The following is a 26,905-nucleotide window of genomic DNA, read 5'->3' as shown; positions in this document are numbered from 1 at the left end:
TAGCCTGAGCTATCCAGATGGGTTCAGAAATCTAAGAATCCTAGTAAGCTGTTGATTGAGAACACCTTTAGCATGAAAAGAAATCTCATATAAAAACATATATTTATTTTCACCTCCATTTGCCTTGATTTGGGCTTAAGTAACAGGCAGCCAGGTTCTTTCATGTTATTTGTATAGGTGCTGAACTAGGTGGTGAATCTTTTTGAATTAGGTGGTGAATCTTTTCTACTCAATAAATGTACTATTTGTTATAGATGCTATGCTACACTGACCAGATCCTACCTTCAGGGCTGAAGGGTTTATTCCCCAGGTGATGGGAGATTGTGGACTTGACAACTTTCAGGTATAAGCCCTCTTGGGGAGTTGCCTCTGTTGAAGAGAGTGACCTGGCATAAAGTCATATATCTCTCTTGGGGACAGTGGTGCTATAGAGGATTGGCCCCTTGCTTCAACTTGGGACAGCTCTGAAGCTTCCCATGAGTCATCTAAGTGTGATATTGTTTTTCACACCTCTCAATTGTCTTTCCCCTGGTGTTATAGTCTTTGAATACATGCAGAATTAGTCAGGAAAGGTGATACTTTTTGGTTACGTATGTCTTTTTGAACTTATTTTATAGAACTCAATTTAACTTTCAAAGAAAATGAGGTGAAGTGGTATATTTTTCCTACCAAAGATGCAGGGGGAGTAAGTCCTTATTGTAACTACATCACAGCCCAACTTTTCCCTCTGCCCAGTCATCCTTTTTTCCCTTTCCCCGTGCAGATGGGTCCCAAGATCACTTCCTAATAAACATCCTGCACACTTATTTCCATCTCAGAATTTATATCCCAGAGGACCCATCTTAGAGCTATTTATGTTTAAAAGTGTGTGCTATGGGTCACATAATATTTGAGAGCCACTATGCTGTCACCTACTCCTGTTGGCATTGCCTATAAAAATACCTCTTTCTAATATATTCAGCTTTCTGTGTGATATGTTAATATATGTCTAGGGGAATATACAAGGAGAAATGGGCCTCAACCATGGAGATTGCGTTGACTTAAGGGGGAGCTGATTAACTGTGTGGAAACTGTGTGTTTCTGCTGTAAGCAGAAATGTACTGCTGCCTGATGGCAAGGAGCATCTTTCTTTCCTCAGACCATGAAGACCTTCCTGTACAATGGGATGTGGCACTCCAGTCTTCCTCTGCCCCTCCTTCCCTTTCATTGGTAGTAACAACTCCAGGTCTGTGCCATCAGAAATTTCAACCTCTCTCCATTGCCTTGCTCTTGGGGAAGAGTAGTCCCTAGCTTCAGTGGTACAAGATATTTCTAGCCATGGGCAGCAGTGACGCTGTTGTTTCAAAGTGGCAGTTCAACCTTTATCCTTTGACCCATTCCTAGGACTCAACCTAGTCATGGTTGCAAAGGAATGAGGTATTCCTGCTTTCTTCTCAGGGAACTGAACTCATGCCAGTGGGCTCACTCAGCGTCAGGAAGGTACAAATGTTGAAAGAAAAGGCCAGGATATTTTGTCACCCATGGCTTCAGGTATGGAGGAACAGAGCGGCTTAGTACGGTGACCCTGATGATTGCACAGGTATCCAAAGCCATTTGGGATAGGGGTCAGTTAAGGTGATCAAGTCACACCACATGACTGAATAGTGGGGAGTTGTAAGACTCCTTCTGGCAACAGGAACAGATAATACAATGCCCACAAATACTGACGCTCAATACGTGTCTGTTGAACATAGAGTGGCCGCTGTCAACTGGGGATAAAACCATCAATAAGGTAAACATGGTCCTCTCTAGGGGAGCTTAGAGTTTGATGGGAATAAGATAGCAATGATACCTATAGCAAGGAGAGCATATGAGCCACCCCAGGCCCCTGCTCAGGTTAAGGAAAGTAGGATAATTTGAGACTGCAGTTATTCTGCTTACCAGGCATCAGTGATGTTGTTATTAATATTGCATTTGTTGTTTACACCTCTTGTCTTTCCTCAGGTGTCACAGTCTTTGAGTACATAGAGAAGAGTAATATTTTCTGGTTGTATTTGTCTTTATGAACTTATTTAACAGGTTACAATTTAATTTTCCAAGAAATGAAGTGGTGTATTTTTCCCTCAAAAGATGCAGGGGGAAAAAAGACAGGTGACATATTAGGCAACATTTAATAAATTTAATAAATTAATAGGAAGTATCACAAAAACCTGGAATGGATAACATACAGGAACCAGGAATAAGACAACACTTTGCAACCACTCACAAAAAGTACCACTTGATGAAGAAGACTTACAGGAAATAATATAAGGCAGTCTGTTGCACGTGTCTTAAACAGATATACATACATAATAGGACATCAAAATGATCTGTTTGACAGTAAATTCACCACGTTTACACTTATCACATGGACTTCAAAACATTTATAAAAGTTGTAGGTTTAACATTGAACTGTAAGGTTTATATCCAAATGAGTGTACTTGTTTCATACCAAACTGCACAGAACTTAATGAATAGCACACAATTTGAGAATAATTACTGTGTTGGGTAGTATTAAGTACTACTACTTGATGGCATAAGAATTATTAACAAATGTGCTGTAAGCTATTATTGTTCAACTTATTGCTAGTGCTTTTGAAAATCTGTGGTTTATATTTTATTTCTTTGTAAAACGTGCTATGAGCTTGCCCCGATAGTTCAGGAAAGAAATCAGATGTTTCCAATTTTCTCTAATACTCACCATACTTCAGGTCTGATAGCATGGTCTTTTTAAAGACTGCTGAAGGATTTGCTTCAGTCCTTCTTATTTCACCTACTCTGCCTTACATTAATACAAATGGATGGATTTATGCATCATACATGGCATACATGCAGGACACCATCTGTATGTGCAGAACTCATGCTCAGTGCATGGTGTGTTTCTTCAGACATTTTCGTTTCAGTAAGAATTAGATCTCACTCAATTTCATATAACTGTTTTAACATGCAGTTCAACAGAGCCAACAGGCAGGTAGACTTTACTTTCATGTCATAATTGGACATGCTCAAGCAATTGACTGGCATTTGGCAGTGTTGCAAATCACGTAGGGACTGTATGAGTTTCCTCAAATACGTCCGTTGGCTCTCCCACCGCCCTTGTGGCAGACTGTTGGATTTATCTATGCTGTGTGTTGAGGACACACACCAGGGGTTTTAGAAATTCAGATTCTGCCTTCACCAATTTCAAGATACTCTAAGGTGTGTAAGTAACTGTCAGGCATAAGAAATAGCATCATGAACTCTTCAGAAATTGATCCACAGTTGTGTGACATGGACACACATGGAAATACAGTTACTGGAAACCCTTGTACACTCTGCACACAGCATAGACTTAATGGTCTGACTTTAGCAATGTTTGAAAACCTTTCACGGTTAACAAACTAGTAAAATGGTACTGAACTCTTAGAGAGCAGCAGGCCCAAGAATGAAACAATGGCCAACACTTACTGTAACACAACACTATATTTTAACAAAGATTTAAACTTCTGGTACATAATTGCAGTACAATGAAGAGCTTGCCACTTTTACAAATTAGCTGCAGCCTTGCCTGCACTAGAGAGTTTGGAAGGATCTGTAAATGAGATACATTTTGTTTAAAATCCAAATGGAAACTCTGTATTTCTGTTTTTCCCAAAGTTCAGTAAAAGCTTCTTTTTAATTCCTTTTTTTCACATTCTAAGGGCCCAGTTCTGTAGTCCTTAATCAAGCAAAACTTCCAAGCTTTTGATCATCTATGCTTCCAACGCAAGTTTTACTCAAAAATGGACTGCTAAATTAGGTCCTATAGATAGAGGTACCATAATTAATATACTATTTTAATAAGGCTCAAAATGCTAATTTCATTTTGTGTGTAGCACACAAACTTCCAGGATCCTGAGATCAAAACCCAATTGATGATGAATCCTGGATTGGGAAATAACTCTGGGATTTTGTTTCCCAGTTTAATCATGGAATTAGGTATTTACTAAGGACCAGAATGAAAACACTAATTCCAGTTTGCTTGTCATTATAATCAGAATTTGAACATTGTCTGTAAGAAGTGAAAAGCAGTTATTGGTGTATATATCTCGTATCATCCTTCCACTTCTGTAGTCCTGGTTAACCAGCTGCTATGTTAAAATACCACTGTCTGGTGACAGACATTGCAGTAAAATATCAACAGAACATTCTGACAATGTCAAAATTTCCCCTATGTGTGACAACAAGGCTAAGTTCTGCCTTTGACTCACTAATAGTTATGATAGATTATCAGAAGGCAGAAGCTATCTTACTGTGTTTATGTGTGTAGATGAGCCGAGCAAGAATTTAAAGTGTATATTTACTGTTAACCCAGAAAATAGATTTCACTGAATTTGTTCAATTTTGGCGTGGTTGAAATGTAACCACTGTCCTGTGCATCATTCTGGTCTCCTGCAAATGTCACCTGAGATGAAGATCAACACTTCCGTATGTGAAAAAGAAAAAGAGAGAGAGAAGAGGGAAAGAAAGAAAGCAAGAAAGAGAGGGAGGGGAGGAGGAAGGAAGGAAGGAAGGGGGGAAAAAATCGACATGTTTGCATCAAACAACCAAAGTAAATTATTCTCAATCTATTATAAACAGTAAATACAGAACCCTAAATCTCACTACTGTAAGCATGATTGTAAAGTACAGGATTGCAAAGCTATATATAAAAACAACTTTTTCAGACAGCAATATTTACATTAGGTTATGACCGACAGAAGAATTATAGAACAATTTCCTACACTTGTAGCTTTACTGTAGGAAAAGGCTGCACCGCTCTTTCTTACACGCTACTAATCCTTTCACTAACCACATTGGAGGGACTAACTGGTAGCTCCAAATTCTCGATTTGCATCTCGATACCGGCCTCCTGGTCATCAGCTTTCTTAATCACTGGTTCATTGGTGTGCCGGTAAATGTTAACATTAAGCTCCCTCCCAGACAAAGCAGTGGCAGCAACTCTCGGGATTTGTCTGATCGGAGGCTTTTTATCTGCCTTATAATTGCAGCGCAAATAGTTGGAGAAAGCCCTTCGGTAAACTTTGTTGAAAAGAGTGTACACCAAAGGATTAATTCCTGAACAAACATAGCCAATCCAAACAAACACATTCAGAAGTTTTTCCATTAGCTTTTGATTACAAGCCTTCCCACAAAGAACCGACAGGATATTAGTAATAAAAAACGGGCACCACATGATCAGAAACACAAAGAAAACAATGCCAAGGACTTTCGAGGCTTTCCGTTCATTGTTGATAGCTTGCATGGTGCCCCTTGGCCGTCTTTCCTTCTTCTTCCTTCGCCGTGGGTTCAAATCTTGGTTAGGGTTTGCAGAGTTCTCTTCATCAGTATTCCTCTTGCAGCACTTCAGGAAATCCAGGCTAATTCCAGGCGGTTCCTCCGTGTGGCCGTGCAGTAACATCAGAGCTTGTCGGCGAAGGACGTGGATCGTTAGACAGTATGTAATCACCATGATCGTCAGCGGTATGAAGAAAGCTACGAAGGACCCAATAAGAACGAAATTTGGGTCATTCAGCACGCAGGTGTTGTTGTTGATGAACACCTTGTCTTCATCCCTCAGTCCAATCACTGGGATAGGAACTGATACACCTACAGGAACAGAAAAGAAGGTAGGACATTGTTACAACATATTGAAGGGTCGCACAGATTTGTACAGTGGGATGCATTTAATTGCATTTCACTGAAGAAAATTTAGATCTATCTGTTGAAGGCTATTCACAGCATAAATGGGTAGTCACATGAAAGAGTAGCAGTATGATATCAGAAAATGACAGCTTTTTTCAAGTTAGGAATGCCTTCTCGCCAAATTTCCTGTAGAAGATGTGGAATTATCATTATTGAGATAATTATAGGTATGGTTGTGCATAAGAGTGGTTCGTGTCTTTTTTGTTTTATCTCCAATTCCTAGAACTGTCCTGGCTCATAGAAAGCACTCAATAAATATTTGTTGAATGAGTGAATAACTTCACATCTATACTCAATGACGTCAATAAATTCAACTGTTCATTTTTAAGCATCTTCCAAATGCAATAAAAATGATGTGTATGCCACCTACAAGAGTAATTATAGCATATCAGGGTTGGCTGAGCTTTTAGCCAAGGACATCTTTTCCTGAGGAAAGTGATCAAGAAGAGGAACTTCTGTGTGTGTGTCCTTTGGAGACAGGGCCTAGGAGCTCTGGAGTTACTGGAGATGGAGAGGATAGTATGGCCCCCAAACAGGAATTAGATCTGACCACAGTGTGGACATAATCTATGCAGAAACTGAAAGGGTTGTCTTTTTAGTAAGCATTTTCCTGAGACTCTGTGCTTAAGCAGGGTCAAGAGACAGATAGAAATGCTGAGTTGGGAAAGATACAGTCCTCCCATTTCTGTGTGGAGTTTTGAACTCTTGTTTTTTAAGAATACTGAGAGGTAGTAATTTGGTAAGCACTTCCATTAATAAAGAAGCTCATAGGCAGAAGATATCAACAAGGAGGTGGGAGCAGAAGGTGATCTTATGCCTGAGCATAAGTAAGAAACCTAGAAATTTTTAGAAATCATTATGGTAGATCTCGAAGAGGTCCTACATTAATAAGTAGGGATAACTTGCAAGTGAAATTCAAATTTTAATGTTAATTTATTCTCTCTTGTGTCCACGGGAACTTGAAGCCTGGGAAAATTCAGACTGCATTTTTAGGATTCTATCAGAGATTATTATGAGGAATCCTGAGCTGGTGGATATCTGCACTATGAACTGTGAGAGGGGATAGTAGCGCACTCTCAAAGATCATTGTTGGCTTTAGGGAACAGTGACAAATCTGAAACTGAAAGTCCCTATAGATTGTCTTTTTTTTTTTTTTTGCCGCACAGCGTGGGTGGTGGGATCTCAGTTTCCCGACCAGGGATTGAACCCAGAATCCCAACCGCTAGGCCACCAGGGAACTCCCCTACAGGTTGTCTTAACACACTTTGTCAGGTATAGAGTGTTTGGCTGGATGATCAAGAAGGAAATAAATGGTAAATGTTTCTTTGCTAAGAGCTCGCTGAGGATATTGATTGGTAATTAATTTCTAGGAAGACATGAGGAAGAAAGAGTCTTTGGAAAGTGATCTTTAAGCCTTCTAACTCAGACCCTGAATTTCTTAAATGACCGTTTTTTTTTGTTTGTTGTTTTTTCTAGAGAAAGAGGCCAAGTGATGGTATGAGAACCAGTGATAGATGTGACAAGACTTCTTGAGGTATTGGTATATGCCTGCAACCCTGAACCTGGGCATGCCATTCAAGAAAGTAAAAACGGCTGTGAAAACTAGGAGACACTGCAAACAGAAAGTGTCCTCAGGTAATACAGTGCAGGATCCGGTGAAAAGACCTTTGAACTCTGGATGGGAAGAGTGGCAAGTATCAGAAGGTAATATTCACCCAGTTTGATGAACCACGCAGATTACATTTCTTAAGAGTTATAAAATGACAGGTAAGAATGTGGTCAGTTTGTACTGTTAGGATCTTTATTCCAAAAGTTATAAATATGAGGGAATATCTAGAAAGAGTGTAGATCCAGCTTGCCTGAAAAAAGTCAGTATTGGCTTTATCCTTCATGAAATGTTTTAGTGAGGATTAGGCTGCAGGAAGTTTTCTGGAGTTAAGGAAGCTAATATGAGATTAAGAAAAGAGGGACGGGTTACTTAAACACAAATCATTTACAAGAGAAAAAATTAGAGAGAGAACCTAAGATTAAGAGAGACTTAAAAGACCTATCAAGCATTATAATATGTGGACCTTCTTGGGATCTTGATGCAAATAAATTTTAAAAAATATTCACGACACAGGTGGAAATTTTGAACACTGTTTGGCCTTTTGATGATATTAAATAATTTTTGTTCATTAATTTTTAAAAGTGATGTTGATATTGTGATTCTGTAGAAAAAATCTTATATTTTTAGATATAGAGACTGAAGTATTTAAGGATAAAGTATTATGATTCTGAGGTTTATTTCAAAATAATATGGGAGGGAGAAGTGGATGGAAGTATGGATGAAAGAAGGCAGTCCATAAACTGATAAATCTTGGAGCTGGGTAATGAGTACATGGGTCTTTACTATATAATTCTATCTAACTTTACAATCTTTGAAAGTGTCTATAACAAAAGTTTAATATTTTAAAAATTGAAGAAATTAAAAGAAGACATAGAAGTCCTTTCTGAAACAGAGAAAGAAATGACTGTTAGACCTCAGATCATAAAAGTCTCTAAGATTTACTACCACTGCTAACTTTGGAAGTGATTATTTCTAGAGCAAAAGTCTTGGCCTCCTGAGTGGAAACGCTCAACATTTTCATATAAATATAGAGAAGAAGGTGGTTTTCTGACAAAATGTTGGTAGAAAACTATGTTATACTTTCTCAGGATCCTATAGCAAGACCAGAGGGAGGGGTATAGTGGAATGGCTCCCCTTCCAAACTGCCCCCCGCCCCTGCCCTCTAGCAATGTGAGAAACAGAGCCTGAGGCTAGAAACTTGATCTGGGGAGTTTGCATTCATTCTGGAGGAATCCTGACAAGGGTAGACATATCTACACTCAGAAAACAAGTGCTGGAGTGGAGATTCAATTCCCAAGGAAATGCTGCACAGTATTTTAGGTATTTCTAGATATCTGAAGTTTCTAGGGAAGGCCTCACACTCTGATCAGAAGGTCAGTGGAAGTCAGCATTACTCAGAGCCCAGCTCTGAACTGGTATTAGCTTGTTTCTGTTAAAAGATTTATTCACTTTCCTAAAGGATTCTTGGGCCTAAAAGTAAGCCTGTTGAGAGACAACAAGAGAGGGTAGCAGAGTGATCCCAGATGAGCTAAAGGAGTTATTGGGTATGTGAGGCCAATTTTATCCCTGGCATCTATTTGTATAATTTTATGTACATTGAACAAAGAGTGATTCCAAGGCTGCCTTTTATTGAGTCTATCTTGTATGCCAGGCATTGAGCCATGCATATTACTGACATTAAAGATATAAAATGTATTATCTCAATTTGGTTAAAACTCCTAAAATACAGATATTATTTGGTGAAGGAGCTTAACCATTTTACCAAATCTATATCATCACTAGTTTTATTGGTTTTTGGTTTTTTAGAAACTGTGAATGCAGTCAACAAAACAAGAAACTTAAGTTCTTTTGTCAGTATCTGGAAATGAAATGTAAATAATAGCAACTAAAGCAGCATTAATAGCAGTACCTATTGTACAGATTATCTTAATCAATACTTAAAAAAAAATTAACAGTATATGTCAGCAGTTTTCAAAGTGTGGTTCAAGGACCCTGGGGGGCCTCTGATACTCTTTTAGAGAGTTTGCTATGTTTCCCTTTTCCAGCTATTTATCTTTAAAACTGCATTTTCTTTATAAACTTCAACCCAAATAACATAAAACAGGTTGAATGCAGATACATAAATGAGAATCCAACTATATTTCCCTAAAACTAAATATTAAAGAGATTTTAAAACTGTAAAACAATGTCGGCCTTCTCTCAATTATTTTTGGGAAATATAGTTTATTTTTATAAAAAATATTTACGTTGACATTAAATGGATTCATTACTGTTATTTAAAATCAAATGATTCATAAATATGTTAAACATTTCTCAGTTTTAAGTTATATTATAATAAATATCAATAGATATAATCCACACAAACAAAAGCTCTTTGAGGTCTTCAATTATTTCGAAAAGTATAAATAGGTCCTGACACCAAAGAGTCTGAGAGCTGCTGTTCTATATTAATGGATGAAGTTACTTAAGCCCTGGAGAGTTAAATTCAGCAAATTTATAAAGTCTTTCTCAGTATTTTAAATTTGTCAGCTAGTAGAAATTCAGGTGATGTTATGTCAGGGTAAACATAAACAACATCAATAATAGCAACTAAATATTTTACATGCATCATCTCACTCATTGTCGTAAAAATTATGAAAGGCGCATGTTATTTGGTGAAGTTAACTTCAGAAAAGTTAAATTAATTTAGCAAGTATAATGGAGCAGTCTTTGATATTTTTAAACCTTTGATATGTCCAAGGAGAAAAAGTGAAAATGAACTCCAAAGAAGATATACAGATTGCCAACAAACACATGAAAGAATGCTCAACATCATTAATCATTAGAGAAATGCAAATCAAAACTACAGTGCGATATCATCTCACACCGGTCAGCATGGCCATCATCAAAAAATCTACAAACAGGGGCTTCCCTGGTGGTGCAGTGGTTGAGAATCTGTATGCTAATGCAGGGGACACGGGTCCACACCCTGGTCTATGAAGATCCCACATGCCGCGGAGCAACTAGGCCCGTGTGCCACAACTACTGAGCCTGCGTGTCTGGAGCCTGTGCTCCGCAGCAAGAGAGGCTGCGATAGTGAGAGGCCTGTGCATCCCAATGAAGAGTGGTACAGGTAACTAGTGGGAAGCAGTTGCATAGCACAGGGAGATCAGCTCAGTGCTTTGTGACCAGCTAGAAGGGTGGGATAGGGAGGGTGGGAGGGAGGGAGATGCAAGAGGGAAGAGATATGGGGATATATGTATAACTGATTCACTTTGTTATAAAGCAGAAACTAACACACCATTGTAAAGCAATTATACTCCAATAAAAACCTTAAAAAGAAAAAAGAAAGAAAATGCCAGGTATAAATAACAACAATTGCAATAATAATAACTACTTTTTACTGAGTGCTTTTTATTTGTCACACGCTGAGTCATGTGTTTTATAATTATTACATACTTTCATATATTATTTAATCCAGACAAAAAACATAAAAAGGAATTATTAACTAGAATTACTAAGTCTTTCTGAAATTAACTTCAATTAATCTACATCATCTTTAGAATTTTAGAAAGAACAAAGATAAGTTATAATTCACATTCAGCTGAAAATATCAGATACTACTTCAACCAATAAACAGTCAAATATTTTGCATGCATTATCTCATTTAGTTCTCAGAAAATCCTGTGAAAGTGATTATTATTCATTAAGGTACTTAAACTCAGAGAGAAAAAAATACTTTCAATAAACATGTGGAGTCTTAGCATTTTAGGAACACTGAATTCAGTAATAGTTATAGTTCAAGTTTTTATTGAAAATATGTGTTACTATGGCTACCACGACTACTATCATTTATTGAGTGCTTACTAACTTTGGTACTGTATCTGCAGTATATACTTTATATGCATTATTTTATTCTAGCCTCATAAAAGCCATAAAATAACTTGGTGCAGTTATTTTACTTCAGATAAGGCAAGTAAGTTCAGAGAATGTATAAAGATGTTCGCATTATTTCTTGAAGCCTTGAATTCAAGCAACACAGATCAGTTCTCTTCAATCAGATAATAATACCATATGCCAATCATTCTTAGATGTACATTTCTTTTAGATTTTAACATCTTCTAATGTGTGATGCATCTTACAATTGATAGTATCTTACAATTAGTGTTGGCCAGACAGTAGTCATTACATAGCATTACATTGTCAGCGTATGTGTGAGCCTGGTCTGATAAACTTCTTTTGACATCTTCTGGTAAGATCAAAATTACCAGTAGCAAAATTTGCAAAGTGGCTATCAGCAGCATGGTAATAGTTCACTGTGAACGAAAAATTATGTCGTAACATGCAAAAAGAGGGAGTGTTCTGAACAAGGCATCCTCAACAGCATCAAATGTCACAGAAGGGTCTAGAATTTGAAACATTTCCTCTGTCTTTGAAAATGAGGTCACTGGTGATTATAGAGAGAACAATTATAGTGGAGTAGTGAAGACAGGAAACAGATTGCCAAGAGATGAATAATAAATGGTAATTAGATAGAGGAAAGAGAGATTATAAAATACATTTCCTGGAGCAGATTGACCAACATCAAAATGAAAACATAGATTAAGGGAATTTTTTACTGAACTGCAGGGCTATCTCCTAGATATCTATTTTCATGAGTTTTTCATGGAGAGGAATTTTTTCAAGGATACCTAGGAGGATGACACAATGTTAGGCTGATGGGAATGGTCCCTTGCCTCACGGAGTAATAAGTGAGTCCCTTGACAATGGGAATTGACAGCAGAAGATGAAGGAACTATTTTCAGAGAAGAACATAGAAGACAACACAAACACAAGCAGTGCTTCCTTAGTTCTCAGGTGACAAAGTGTGACTGAGAGTTGGAGAAATATTTTGCATACTTTGGCAGATAAATCAGTATTGTGATGATGCAGTGGGAATTTTAAGGAAGTCATAATCAGGTTGAGAGTCAACTTTGAACTTAAGGAGTTTTTAGCTTTGAGAAGAGTAGGAACCTAGGCATGCATGAATGAAGGATATCGAGTAAGGAAAAGACCTTAAATGACTTTGAGGGAAGTGGAACTAAAAGAAGAAGATTCTTCGTAAGCAGGAAAGCATGAGAAGACAGTTCATGAGGTGACAAAAGGAATGCCCAGGGTTTGTAAGATAAACTTGGGTAAGTGTTTCTGGACAGCTGGGTGTTAAAAAGAAATAGCAAGCACCAAATGGAGTCATCTGCCTCCATGACAGCAAACCAAGGCTTAATAGCAGTCTCAACTTCTCCCAATAATGTGACACTTTTTTTTTAACATCTTTATTGGGGTATAATTGCTTTACAGTGGTGTGTTAGTTTCTGCCCCATAACAAAGTGAATCAGTTATACATATACGTATGTTCCCATATGTCTTCCCTCTTGCGTCTCCCTCCCTCCCACCCTCCCTATCCCACCCCTCCAGGCTGCCACGAAGGACCGAGCCAATATCCCTGTGCCATGCGGCTGCTGCCCACTAATGTAACTTTTAAGCAATCTGAAATTTCCTGGTCAGCACTAATGAGGTAATCTGCATAATGACCCCTTCCATTACCTTTTCCCTCAAAAGAAGATGACCTAACCTGAAATAATTATTTTCTTTTGCTAATAACTTCCTTGCCCCACTCTCCTTCTGCCTGTAAAAACCTTCCATTTTGTCCAGTCCCTTGAAGTGCTTATCTATTCACTAGAAGGGATGCTACCCAATTCATGAATCATTGAATAAAGCCAATTAGATCTTCCAATTTACTCAGTTGAATTTTATTTTTTTAACAGTGAGGGAGGTCCTAGGGAGGTCCAACTATAATATGGCTGAGTGCATGAGGAAGTGAAATTTGGGATAACATCGAAATATGGCAACATTACTACTGATGAGTAGCAGAATATGCCACCCCAAAATATGCGTCTTTGGCGTAAGGATTATTTTGAGTTATTTTGAGAAATGACAGACACAAGAGAAGCTCTGAAAACAGCCTAAGAGAAATTTGCATTTACAAAGGAAATCTCCTTCGTAAACATTTTCCTCTCTGTACCTGGAAGAGAAGGATGACTAAATCATAAGAGAATCTTATCAATGGAGAAGAAGCCCACTTAATTCTGCATAACAAACCTAACCCTTGTTTACCTAGCTTTTCCTGGTCACTTCTTATAACTGGTTTCCCCCACCCCACATCTTTATTTGTCTTTAGCTGAAGATGGTATTTAAGGTGATGGCTTACACCATTTGGGGTAGTTACTTAGTTTTTCTGGGTATCTCCCATGTATACATAACATATAAATGTTAATAAACTTGTTTGTTTTCTCTTTTTAAACTGTGTTTTATTATAGGAGTCTAAACCCAAAACTCAGAAGGGTAGAGGGAAAATTATTTTTCCTCCCCTACATTGCTCACAAGCTAATGAAGATTGAGGAAACTAAGATTATATTTAAGGTGCAATAATATGCTTACACATTAAAGGTGAAAGCCAATAGAGTGGAAGAGCTTAAAGATACAGAAAAGAAAGGTTAAGATGTTAGATAAAGGTCCCTGAGGAGGCAAAGTTGGAAACAGTTGGAAAAATTACACTAGGACTAAAGACTGGTTGTTCCTTTCTATTAGAAGACATAGTAGTATGAATGGGTGGCAGAAATTATTGGGCCTTATACAAAAAGGTAGAAGAGAGACGAGAAGAAAGTGTTAAATGGCAAAAGAACAGAGTTGTTAACTGGATGCACAAAGTGATTTAAATGCATATCTGTTGATTCCACAAAGCAGTGAGAAATAAGGAGAGTAAATGCAGATAGATGAGTGTGGATAGTCAGCTTTCTTAAAGATAAAATCAGACAGTTGAACACACTTACATGCTATTGGAAAAATATTCAGGAGAGGGAGTTTGAAGATGTGGAGAAAAAGACATTGAGTAATGGAGCCAGACCCTGAGAACTTGAGAAGAAATAGACTCATGGGTTCCAGGAAGAAAGTCAAGACTTGGGTAGAGGGTGGCCTCAATTCTCTTGTAACAGGTTAAAAAAAAAAGATTATTATACAAGGGAAAGAATTAAGGGAAGAGTAGAGGGGATTGGGAGAATAGACAGATTTTTTGAGCCATTTAGAAGTTCCATTGATAGGATATGGTGATTGATAGGATGTGGCATGTGAGGGAGAGGCAAGAGTTAATAAGTAAATGAAAATTTCTGTTCTGTGTCATTAGGTAGATGGGGATGCCATTAAGCACAAGAACATAGATGAAGGAGCAGGATTTTGGCAGTGAAAGTAATGGACTCACTTTGGATTGTGTAAAGTTAGAGATGTTTGTGAGTATCAATATGGAATTCTCTGTGAATATAGTTGTTTAAAACTCAGGAGACAGGTGCGGTTGGGTACAGGATCTTTCTTATAAAGGGAAACTTCAAGGTCATGATCTTTTAGGGAGAACTCTGGTGAAAAGAAGTCATACAAAAATCTAGGGAAAGGGTTCCAAACCTTTTTGTACCTAAGGATCTCTTAGAATAATGTTTTTAATGTATAAAATAACATACAGGAGATTGCAAAGGAAATAAATTATTTTGACATTCTGCTATCAAAATATTAAAGATAAAATTTAGAAACAGTAATATATGCAGGTTTTAATTAGCACATTAAATAACAAAATCTAGTAATGGGCCTAACAGCTCCTGAAATTTGAAATAGTGATGAGCATCTATCATGGCAAGGTATCTGCCACAACCAAATATGATTTTCAAGTATTTGTAATGCCTATTGGTGATACTGTTACAGATATTGCAAATTACTATTTTGGTTTATTGCTTACATTTGTAATTGAAGTAAATCCCAAATTTCAGTTATAAGTTAGTTAAAATAAAGATGCAGGGAGGGAGTGGCCAAGATGGTGAAGTAGAAAGACCCTGAGTTCACCTCCTCTCATAGGAACATCAAAATTACAACTATTTACAGAGCAGCCATCAATGAGGACAACCTGAAGACTGGTAGTAAAGATCTTTTACAACTAAAAATATAAAGAAGGAACCAAAATGAGACAGGTTGGAGGGGTAGAGACACAATATAGTCAAGACCCAGCCCCCTGGGTAGGTAACCCACAAATGAGAGGATATTACAATTGCAAGGGTTCTTCCCAAGGAATGAGTGGTCCAAGCCCCACGTTGGGCTCCTCGCCCAGGGGGCTTGCACCAGGAAGACAAGTCCCCAGAATGTTTGGCTTTGAAGGCCAGTGGAGCTTACTTTTGGGGAGGGCTGTAGGAAAAAGAGACTCTACTCTTGGCACACACAAAGCCTCACAAGCTCTGAGACCCAGGGCAGAGGCAGTAATATGAAAGGAGCCTGGGTCATAACCACTTGCTATCTTAGCCTCCTGGAGAGGCAGGAGAAAACTTGGATTTCTGATGGTTACATAGAAATTATCATTTTTTCTTACTCATCAATCACTATGCATAAAAATCTGTACATTTTATTGTATGTAAATTATACCTTGGCAACAAAAAATAAGGCTGCACCAAATACATTATACAACTGTTTCTATTTACTGGATAAGCTAAAGTGCAAAGCTACAATCTTTAAGAGACAGGAAGCCCATGTTTGAGCTCCCATTTACACAAGCTTCCTCCTGATGAGCAATTTTGAAACTATGTTTTAAGGAAATAGAGCCCAGTCAAAGTGTAGCACTTTTGCTGGGAAGTTGAGACATAAATAACATTTCAGAGCTGAATGGAGACTTAAATTTGGGTGTTATGCCAGGAGAGAATGGACAGACACACAGGGGATTCTCTGAAACTTGCATAAAATTTCTTCTCATGATTTTGGCCAACTCCTGAGATGCAAATGACCTAGGTAGGCCTCTTGGGGTCCTAGCATATAACAGACACTGGAAGGCTGGAAAGCAAAGCTGAGACTTTAGAGATCGTATACGCATAGTGGACCGTCTTTGGAAAATACTCAGGGCCTTTAGTTGAGACTGAAGTAAGGCTATGCACTAGGAATCTAATACAGTATCCAGGTGGTATGCTGATAATTTAACTTTCAGTTAGAATAAAATTTAACACTTACGAGAGAAAGATGACAAAATCAAGTGCTATTATAATATAATACCCACAATGCTGGGCATACAATTAAAAGTACTAGATATGCAAAGAACATTGAAGCAGTAACTGCTGATCAGAAGATGAAAGAGTTAATAAAAGAGACCCTGAGGTGATTGAGTATTGCAAAAAGAATAAGAAAAGAAAAAAAGACAGAAAATAACAACAATAAAAAAGGGACAAATAATAAACAGCAAAAGATTAGTTTTAAACCCAACTATACCAATAATCACATTATATATAAAAGATATAAATATGAGCAGTGGAGATAGCAAGATTAGATAAATAAACAAGACAACTATATTTTATCTATAAGAAACCTAGCTTAATTATAAAGACAAAAGGAGGTTAAAGTAAAGAATGATGATACAAGTGAAGGTGACATTAGTGGAAATGGTGATAAAGACATAAAAATGCTCTTATCTATAAAAACAATGAGAACACTGGAAAATATTGTCAAAATCAACCTATCAGAACTCCAGAAATATGCCAAAGTCTTTCAGTAATTTGGGGAGTATTTATTCAAGAAGAAAGCTCTACTTCTGTAAGAACAGTGTTTTGTGGAATTTGAACTTGCCTTATTCTCATTCTTTCATTCAAAATTTGTACAATTTTTTTTAGAATCCACATATAAGTGATATCATATGATATTTGTCTTTCTCTGTCTGACTTACTTCACTCAGTAAGATAATCTCTAGGTCCAGCTATGTTGCTGCAAATGGAATTATTTCATTCCTTTTTATGGCTGAGTAATTTTCCATTGTATATATGTACCATATCTTCTTTATCCACTCCTCTGACAATGGACATTTAGGTTGCTTCCATGTCTTGGCTATTGTAAATAGTGCTGTGCTGAACACTGGGGTGGATGTATCCTTTTGAATTATTGTTTTCTCCAGATATATGCCCAAGAGTGGGATTGCTGGATCATATGGTAGCTCTATTTTTTGTATTTTAAGGAACCTGTATACTGTTCTCCATAATGGTTGTACCAATTTACATTCCCACCAACAGTGTAGGAAGGTTCCCTTTTCTCAACACCCTCTCCAGCATTTATTGTTTTTAGATTTTTTTATGATGGCCAGTCTGACTGGTGTAACATGATACCTCATTGTAGTTTTGATTTGCATTTCTCTAATAATTAGTAATGTTGAGCATCTTTTCATGTACTTTTTGGCCACCTGTATGTCTTTATTGGAGAAATGTCTATTTAGATCTTCCACCCATTTTTGGACTGGGTTGTTTGTTTTTTTGATATTGAGCTGCATGAGCTATTTGTATATTTTGGAGATTAATCCCTTGTCAGTCGCTTCATTTGCCAATATCCTCTCCCTTTCTATGGGTTGTCTTTTTGTTTTGTTTATGGTTTCCTTTTCTGTGCAAAAGCTTTTAAGTTTAATTAGGTCCCATTTATTTACTTTTGATTTTATTTTCTTTAGGAGATGGATCAAAAAAGATATTGCTGCAATTTATGTCAGAGAGTGTTCTGCCTATGCTAAGAGTTTTATAGTATCTGGCCTTACAGTTAGACTCTTAATCCATTTTGAGTTTATTTTTGTGTATGGTGTTAGGGAATGTTCTAATTTCATTCTTTTACATGTAGCTCTCTAGTTTTCCCAGCACCACTTACTGAAGAGACTGTCTTTTCTACATTGTATATTCTTACCTCCTTTGTCATAGATTAGTTGACCATAGGTGTGTGGGTTTATTTCTGGACTCTCTATTCTGTTCCATTGATCTGTATGTCTGTTTTTCTGCCAATACCATGCTGTTTTGATTACTGTAGCTTTGTAGTATAGTCTGAAGTCAGGGAGCCTGATTCCTCCAGTTCCATTTTTCTTTCTCAAGATTGCTTTGGCTATTTGGGGCGATGCAGAGATATACCATGTTCTTGGATTGGAAGAATCAAAATTGTCAAAATGACTATACTACCCAAAGCAATCTACAGATTCAATGCAATACCTATCAAATTACCAAGGCATTTTTCACAGAATTAGAACAAAAACTTTACAATTTATATGGAAATACATGAATTAAAAAAAATACACAAGCTATGAAGACTAATTCACAAAGAAAAAGAAAATATGAATAGACCTGTTACAGTAAAGAGATTCCATTTGACATTAAAAAAACTCCACTAAGTACTGCTCAGGCCCAAATGGCTTCAGTGGTGAATTCTATCAAATATCTAAAGAATTAACACCAATCATTCAAAAACTCTTCCAAAAAATAGAAAAAGAAAGAATATTTCCCATCCCATTTTATGGGGCTAGTATTACTCCTGATACCAAAAAAAAGACAAAGATGTCATATAAAAAGAGAAACCACAGACCAGTACTTTTTCTTAATATAAGTACAAAAATCCTCAACAACATACTAGCCAACCAAATCCAGCAACATATAAAAATGAGTATACATCAAGACCCAGGGGAATTTATCCAAAGAATGCAAGGTTGTATCAGCATGTGAAAATCGATCAATGTAACGTGATATTAATAGAATAAAGGACAAAATGCAATGTGTTTTTATGATAAAATAGTGACCATACAAAAAATAGAAGGGAACTTCCTCAACCTCATACAGGACATCTGTAAAACACCTACAGCTAACATCTTCCGCAGCATGTGGGATCTTCCCGGACGGGGGCACGAACCCATGTCCCTTGCATCAGCAGGCAGACTCTCAACCACTGCGCCACCAGGGAAGCCCTACAGCTAATATCTTACTTCATTATGAAAGACTGAAAGAGGAATTTTTGGTGAAATTAAACTTTCAAAAATATGAAACACACACACACTGAGAGAATGATTATTTCTGGTGGAATTATTGATAATTACAAAATATTAGAAACAAATGCTCATACTACACAGGAGACTGGTTAAATAAATTACAATATATCTATAAAATGCAGTACTAATGAGCATTTTAAAAAGGAATTTGGCTTTTAAACAGAGTGTTTAGGTCATTTACATGATATTTGGGTTTACATCTACCATCTTACTATGAATGGATAGAGAGGGATTCCCAGGACATATTACAAAGTAAAGAACAGCAAAGTGTTAACATGTATGTAGTATTTTATCTTTTATCTAAGAAAGGAGAAACAAGAATATATATAGTTTTTTGAAAAAATAAACTTCGAAGTGTAGTCTAGAAATTATTGAATGGGTTAACCAAGGGAGAGAAGAAAGAGTGACACTTCTCTGAGTATACTATTTGCATACTTTGGAACATAATATTAAGGTCTTACATATTAAAAAATAAAGGCAGCGAGGTAGGGTAAATCAATACTGAATGCATACAGAAACCAAAAAAATCCCTAACTTTAAAGAATTGGTAACAGAACCACGCAGAAGAAAATATCCATATTAACTGTAATATTTTGAACAGAATGCTTTGACATATAACCTCAGTGGGAAACATTCTAAAGGCAAAAAAAAAAAAAAAACCAAAAAACCAAAAAAACAATTGCAATACAATTTTAAACATAGCATTTTATTTATTTAGTGGTATAAGGATAGCAATTCTGAAATGAATTTTCATATTGTAGGATTTAGAAAATATAAATGTTAAATAAATATATTGATGCTTTTGAGGATCAGGTTACTCATTGTGAGAAAGGTGAGGAATAACAAGGAATTGGGAAGGTAGCAGAAGAATCCTGTGTTACTGGATTGGAATTAAAGGCATAGATAAAGCAATGAGTGTACCTAGATACCATATCTGTTTGTAAAACCTCTGACCACTAAAAAAACCCAAGGGTTCCTTGTATGAAATAACTGATTTCAGAACTGGGACATGGGAAATAAAGGGTAAATCTGGCAAAATCAACAACAGAAAGTAAGAAAGTGCTTAATGTGCTGATGGGACATAACAAAAGGAGTTATCGGACAAATCTGGGACAATTTGAGCGTCAAAATAATTAAGGACAGTAATGAATTAAGTTATATTGATTACAAAAGAATTCAAGAATATTTACCAATATGAATAAATGAATAACAAAGTGGGAGGGAAAACCTTCCTTACAGTACAATGCCAACTAATAAAGGAAGAAAGAATAATAAAGTGAGAAAAAATCATTAGTTTACAATCACATAATAATAAATGGTTCAGAGAAGAGTCATCAGTGTATTCTAAATCCATTGGGTCATAGTTTATTGGAAAATAATTTCTTAATTTCCAAATATATGTAGATTTTTCTAGTTACCTTTTGGTAAACATTTCTATTTCATTTGAATTTGAATTACTTTATGATTCCAACACTTGAAATTTTTTGAATTAATTTATGGCCGAATATATGGTCAATTATGATAAATATTTCTTATGCAAATGATAGGAATATGTATTTTTCACTTGTCCATTAGTTCAGCTTTTTTCATTGTCCTCATACAATCACTGAAAAGGGTGTGTTAAAATTTTACACCATTATTGTAGACTTGCCTATTTGTCCTTACAATTCTGTCCATGTTTAATTTAGTAATGTTGAGGCCATAATATTATATACATACATTCATTATTCTGTGTCTTCCAAATGAATTAACTCCTTCATAATCATGAAGTAACCTTCTTTCTTTAAAATAATTGATTTTGCTGAAAAATCTATTCTGATAGATTACTACTATAGCTATACAGTCTTTCTGTTGGTTAGTGTTTGTGTGGAGTACCTTTTTAATCCCTTACTTTCCTTATGATATATATGTGTCTTTAAAACACATTGTTGGATTATTTTTTCAAATCTTATCTGACAGTCTTAGAATATTTAGTCCCATTTACAATTAATATAATTATGGATATATTTGGTTTTAATTTTGCCATCTTAGTATGTGTTTCTATATTTTCCCACCTGATCTGTGTTACTATTTTTTATCTTTTATTGCCTCCTTTTGGATTTGTTATATTATTCTCTAATATTCTTCTAAAAATTTGGAAGGTAAACGTTTCCTTTCTATTAGTGATTACCATTGAATGGACAGTTATACTTTATTCATCAAAGCTTAATACTAAGTATCATTTTTATTTTTCTCCTGGACAATGATAAAAGTTTACTTTCAACCCTCTGTTCTTACATGCTATTGTTTTGTGTATTTTAGTTCCATTAATATACTGAATGCCGTAAGACATTATCATTATTGTTTTATACAGTCAATGTTTATTTATATTTAACTACACATTTACCATTTTCATTGCACTTAATTGCTTCCTGCATCTCCAACCTTCCTTTTGTGGCCATTTTCCTTTGTTTGAAGAACAACCTTTAGTATTTTGTTAAGCAGGAGACTGCTTTTGTCACGTTCTCTTAGTTTTTGCTTGATAATGTCTTTATTTCACTTTGATTCTTGAGGTATAATTTTGCTGAATATATGATTCTAATTTAGCATTTACTTAAAAACAATTTTTTTTCCACCACTCCCTGTGCCATGCGGGATCCTAGTTCCCAGACCAGGGATGGAACATGCGCCCTCTGCAGTACAAGTGTGAGTCTTAACCACTGGACTGCCCAGGAAGTCCCAGTATTCACTTTTCATCAGCACACTGACACTATCATTTTAATATCTTCTAGTTTTCACTGTTGCTGTTGAGAAGGCATTCATCCATCTTATCGTTGCTCTACTGAACTAACTTGATCTTTTTTTCTTTAAGGTTGATATATGTTTTCTCTTTTTTTGCAATGTCATGATGATGGGTCTAAATGTTGATTGTTTTTTATTCATTCTGCTTGAGACTTGTTGAGCTCTTTAAATGAGAGAATCGGTGTTTTTCATCAATTTGAAGAGCCATTATTTCTTCAAATATTGCTTTTCTGCCATTCTTTTCTCACCTTATGGAATTCTTCTCACATTGTACTGTATGTCCATTATCTTCTTATTTTCTCTTTTATATCCTTCTGATTTTCCTTGCTTCATTCATCACAGTTTCTTCTGACTGACCTCCAGTCATGCTCTCTTTAGCCACGTCTAATCTGTCTTTGAGTTCTAAGGTTTTCATATGTTTGAGCTCCAGGTTTTCTCGTTGTTTCTTATATCTTAAATGTTACCCTTTACAGCTTGCAGTTTCTCGCTGAAATATGTAAGTTCAGCTTGTAATTTACATGTTCACACTACAAATAGTTGTTTAAAGTCTATGTCAGGTAATTCAACTATCTTGAGTGCCTGTGGGTTCATTTGTATTATCTTTTATTGTGTTATATCTATTTCATTTGTCTTGTTTCTTCATGTGTCTGTTTATCATTGTATTTCAGTTACAGGAATTGAAAATTATTGAAAGAAGTCATTTGAAGCCCAGGATGATAAGGATTTTTTTGTTTATACCAAGAAAATTGGAAAGGTGAAGACTATGAAATCACCTTAATCCAATTTCCAGGCTCAAGATTATTTTGCTTAGATGGGTGGCTTGAACCAGGCCTGAACTCCATGCCAAGGATGGTTTAACCCTGGTTCATCCTTACTTCTAGTGTACAGTCCTTTGGGATCCCAAACTAAGCCCAAGTTCGTTGACCCTTGCCAGGCTTGTGAGACTTGAATGAGCTTCTCAACCTGTCATCACATCTTCAGGTTTGCAAATGCCTCATTAGCAGACGTGACCCAAAAGTCATAATCATTTTTCCTGGATTTCTGTCTTTTTATGGATGTCTCACTATCTTTTTTTTTAACATCTTTATTGGAGTATAATTCCTTTACAATGGTGTGTTAGTTTCTGCTTTATAACAAAGTGAATCAACTATACATATGCATATATCCCCATATCTTCTCCCTCTTGTGTCTTCCTCCCACCCTGCCTATCCCACCCCTCTAGGTGGTCACAAAGCACAGAGCTGATCTCCCTGTGCTATGTGGCTGTTTCCCACTAGCTATCTATTTTACATTTGGTAGTGTATATATGTCCATGCCACTCTCTCACTTTGTCCCAACTTACCCTTCCCCCTCCCTGTGTCCTCAAGTCCATTCTCTACGTCTGCGTCTTTATTCCTGCCCTGCCCCTAATTTCTTCAGAACCTTTTTTTTTTTTTACATTCCATATATATGTGTTAGCATACGGTATTTGTTTTTCTCTTTCTGACTTACTTCACTCTATATGACAGACTCTAGGTCCATCCACCTCACTACAAATAATTCATTTTCATTTCTTTTCATGGCTGAGTAGTATTCCATTATATATATGTGCCACATCTTCTTTATCCATTCATCTGTCGATGGACACTTAGGTTGTTTCCATGTCCTGGCTATTGTAAATAGAGCTGCAATGAACATTGTTGTACATGACTCTTTTTGAATTATGGTTTTCTTAGGGTATATGCCCAGTATTGGGATTGCTGGGTCGTATGGTAGTTTTTATTTTTTTAAGGAACCTCCATACTGTTCTCCATAGTGGCTGTATCAATTTACATTCCCACCAACAGTGCAAGAGGGTTCCCTTTTCTGCACACCCTCTCCAGCATTTATTGTTTGTAGATTTTCTTATTAGCTTCTCAATGTTTATAGTATTTTCCCCATATTTTTGTTGTATTTAGCACAAGAGTCAGTCCAAATTACCCAGTCTGCAATTGTTAGAAGGTGATGCTTTTAATATTCTGATTTAATTTAGCTGTGTATTCCCTTTGTAAGTGCCGTAAGAACTGGCATCTTTCTAGAGAAGGTCTTCATGATGGAGAGGGTAAAATGTGTAAGTCCTTGAATATGTAGGTCAAATTGTGTATATAGATTCACTTTTTTTTCTTAGAGAAATTTCATTGTTTTTTATCCAAAGGGGTGTGTGTGTGTGTGCATTCACCTATAATAGAACAATCTTAAAACTTAAATTTATTTTGTCAGTGAACCCAGAGTCAAGATCTTTAGATGATATCAGTAAAGACATCTTGATATTGTAAAATTTATCAGAATCTTTTACAGAAACATAACTTTGAAGAGGAATTATTTAATGAGACACTAAATGTACGTTCCAACTGGAGGAGAAAAAAAAGGAAAAAATGGATTGTAAAATCCCTTATATTCCAATTGGTTAAACTTTGTGACTTGAATATTAGTATTGTTGAGCATGAATATTTTAAATAAAAGCAGTAAGATGATCATTTCTCTCCCATTAACCTCCCCCAAATCTTTAAAGAAACCAATAGATGTTTTTGTTTCTGTATAACCAGAATTCAAGGAGATATTTAAAAGTGAAGGGGAAATAGTATATTTTAGGTTGATTAACAGCGTAAATTTTGACATGTTTACTTTGTGAAGATTCATCTTGCACTATAAAGTTTTCCACTGAAGATATAGAATTAGAATAAAAATATTAAGATTAATATTCTGGGATAGATTGATCTCTTCTAAGATTTAAAAGCTGCATTTTAAAAATTTAGATTTTACCATGTATCTTTGTTATCTTCAAATCGTTTTAATTATCTCAAAGGTTATGTGTCTGTGTTGCAGAATTCATTGGCATTTTTGACACATAAAATAATTTAGCAGGATAAATGGAAACTTTACATTTGCATATTTATATACTTTACATTTCTTACATTATTGTTAACCTAAATATCAGATAAATAGGTTAAGAATAATTATTAAATAGAAGAATCCCGATTAAACGCAAATGTTACCAGTCGACGTCTGTACGTTGTTCACAGTACATAATCCGAAAGTATTGAGCATAGCCGCTGCAATTCTACTGGCCAAGAAAGTTAATTACCTAAAGAAATTGCCCAAACAATAGCAATCTTCATGATGGCCTTAGTCCGTGAATTGAAACGGCTATGCTCAATAGGATTACGTATTGCTACATACCGATCCAGCGAAATAGCGCAGAGGTGCATGATGGACGCTGTAGAAAATAAAACATCTAAAGAAATCCAGACGGGGCACAAATATCTAGGTAATGGCCAGACATAATCTGAAAGAGAACAGAGAGAAGACAAGAACATGTTATGTAAATTATACCAACTGTAGTTTTAAATTTAGTCTACGTATTTTTTCTTCTCATAATCTAAGTTTATAAAAGAAAGTAAAATTTGGTAAACATTGTTTTCCATAGTAATGATATGACGATGATGATGATAATGCATTCAGTGTTACATACATTATTTTTTATTGAGGTAAAATTTACATATTATAAAATTAATCACTTTAAAGTGTACAATCTAGAGGCATTTAGTCCATTCACAACATTATGCAACCATCACCTTTTTGTGGTTCCAAAACATTTCATCATTGCAAAAGGAAACCACTACCCATTAGGCAGTCACTCTCCATTTTCGCCACCACCCCCAGCCCCTGACAATTTCTTATCTGCCTTTTGTCTCTTGAATTTAGCTAATCTGGTTATTTTATGTAAGTGGAATCATACAATAGGCGACCTTTTGTGTCTGGTTTCTTTCTTTTTGAGGTTCATCCATTTTGTAGCTTCTATCAGTACTTCATTCTTTTCTATGGCTGATGCTCTTATCAGTTGAAATTTTTTTGCATGCTCTCATAAATGAAATTTTCTTAATTTCCTTTATGGATTGCTCATTGCTCCTGTTTAGAACTATACCTAATTTTCATGTATTAATCTTGAAACCTTCAACTCTGCTGAATTCATTTATTAGATCTATATTTTTTTGTGTGGGTTCTTTAGGATATTCCATATGTAAGATCACATCATCTGCAAAGAGAGGTAATTTTATTTTTTCTTTTCCAATTTTCCTCTGCCTTTAATTTTCTTTCACTTGATTTCTCTAGATAGAATTTCCAGTACAATGTTGAATATAAGCAGTGAAAGCAGATATCTTGTCTTTCTCCTTATCTTAAAGAATAATCTTTCATTATTTCATTATTGAATAGGATATGTTAGCTGTGGGTTTTTCATACATGCCTTTTATCATGTTGAGGAAGTTTCCTTTTATTCCTAGTATGTTCTGTGTTTTTAATGATGAAAGAGAGATTTTGTTAAATGCTTTTTCCACATCATTTGAGATGATCACGTGGTTTTCTTACCTTCATTCTATTAATGTGATGCATTACATTAATTGATTTTTTATGTGCTGAACCACCTTTCATTCTTAGGATAAGTCACACTTGGTCACGGTGTATAATATGATGCCGAACTTAGTTTGCTAGCATCTTGTTGAGGATTTTTGCATCTATATTCATAAGTGATATTGGTCTATAATTGTCTTTTCCTGTGATGTCATTATCTGGCTTTGGTATCTGGATAATGCTGGTCTCATAGAATGAGTTACAAATGTTCCCTAATCTTTTATTTTGTAGGAGTTTGAAAAGTATTGGTATTAGTTCTTCTTTAAATAATTGATAAAATTTGACCAGTGAAGCCATCTGGTCCAGAACTTGTCTTGTTGGAAGATTTTTTGATTACTGATGCAATGTCTTTACTTGTTATAAAGTCTAATCAGAGTCTTTATTTCTTCTTGAGTCACTTTAAAAAAAAATTAATTTATTTAATTTATTTATTTTGGCTGTGTTGGGTCTTTTTTTTTTTTTTTTTTTTTTTTTTTTTTTTTTTTGGGTGTGGGGGC

General features: G+C 35.8%; 1 protein-coding gene across 1 annotated transcript in view; it reads right to left on the bottom strand.

The window, feature by feature from the left end:
- Nucleotides 1-4,801: 4,801 nt before the first annotated feature.
- Nucleotides 4,802-26,905, bottom strand: part of HTR2C (5-hydroxytryptamine receptor 2C) — a 97,262-nt gene continuing 75,158 nt past the window's right edge. Inside the window, exons 3-4 of the mRNA XM_024731910.1 lie at nt 25,084-25,284; nt 4,802-5,625 (exon numbers count right to left, since the gene is read on the bottom strand). Of these exons, the coding sequence (XP_024587678.1) occupies nt 4,802-5,625; nt 25,084-25,284 (1,025 nt within the window). The remainder of the gene's footprint in view (nt 5,626-25,083; nt 25,285-26,905) is intronic.

This window comes from Neophocaena asiaeorientalis, unplaced genomic scaffold (genome assembly GCF_003031525.2).
Source record: "Neophocaena asiaeorientalis asiaeorientalis breed wild unplaced genomic scaffold, Neophocaena_asiaeorientalis_V1.1 scaffold178, whole genome shotgun sequence".
NCBI lineage: Eukaryota > Metazoa > Chordata > Mammalia > Artiodactyla > Phocoenidae > Neophocaena > Neophocaena asiaeorientalis.
Note: the sequence above shows the minus strand (reverse complement) of the source record. Positions and strands in the feature narration are given on the sequence as shown.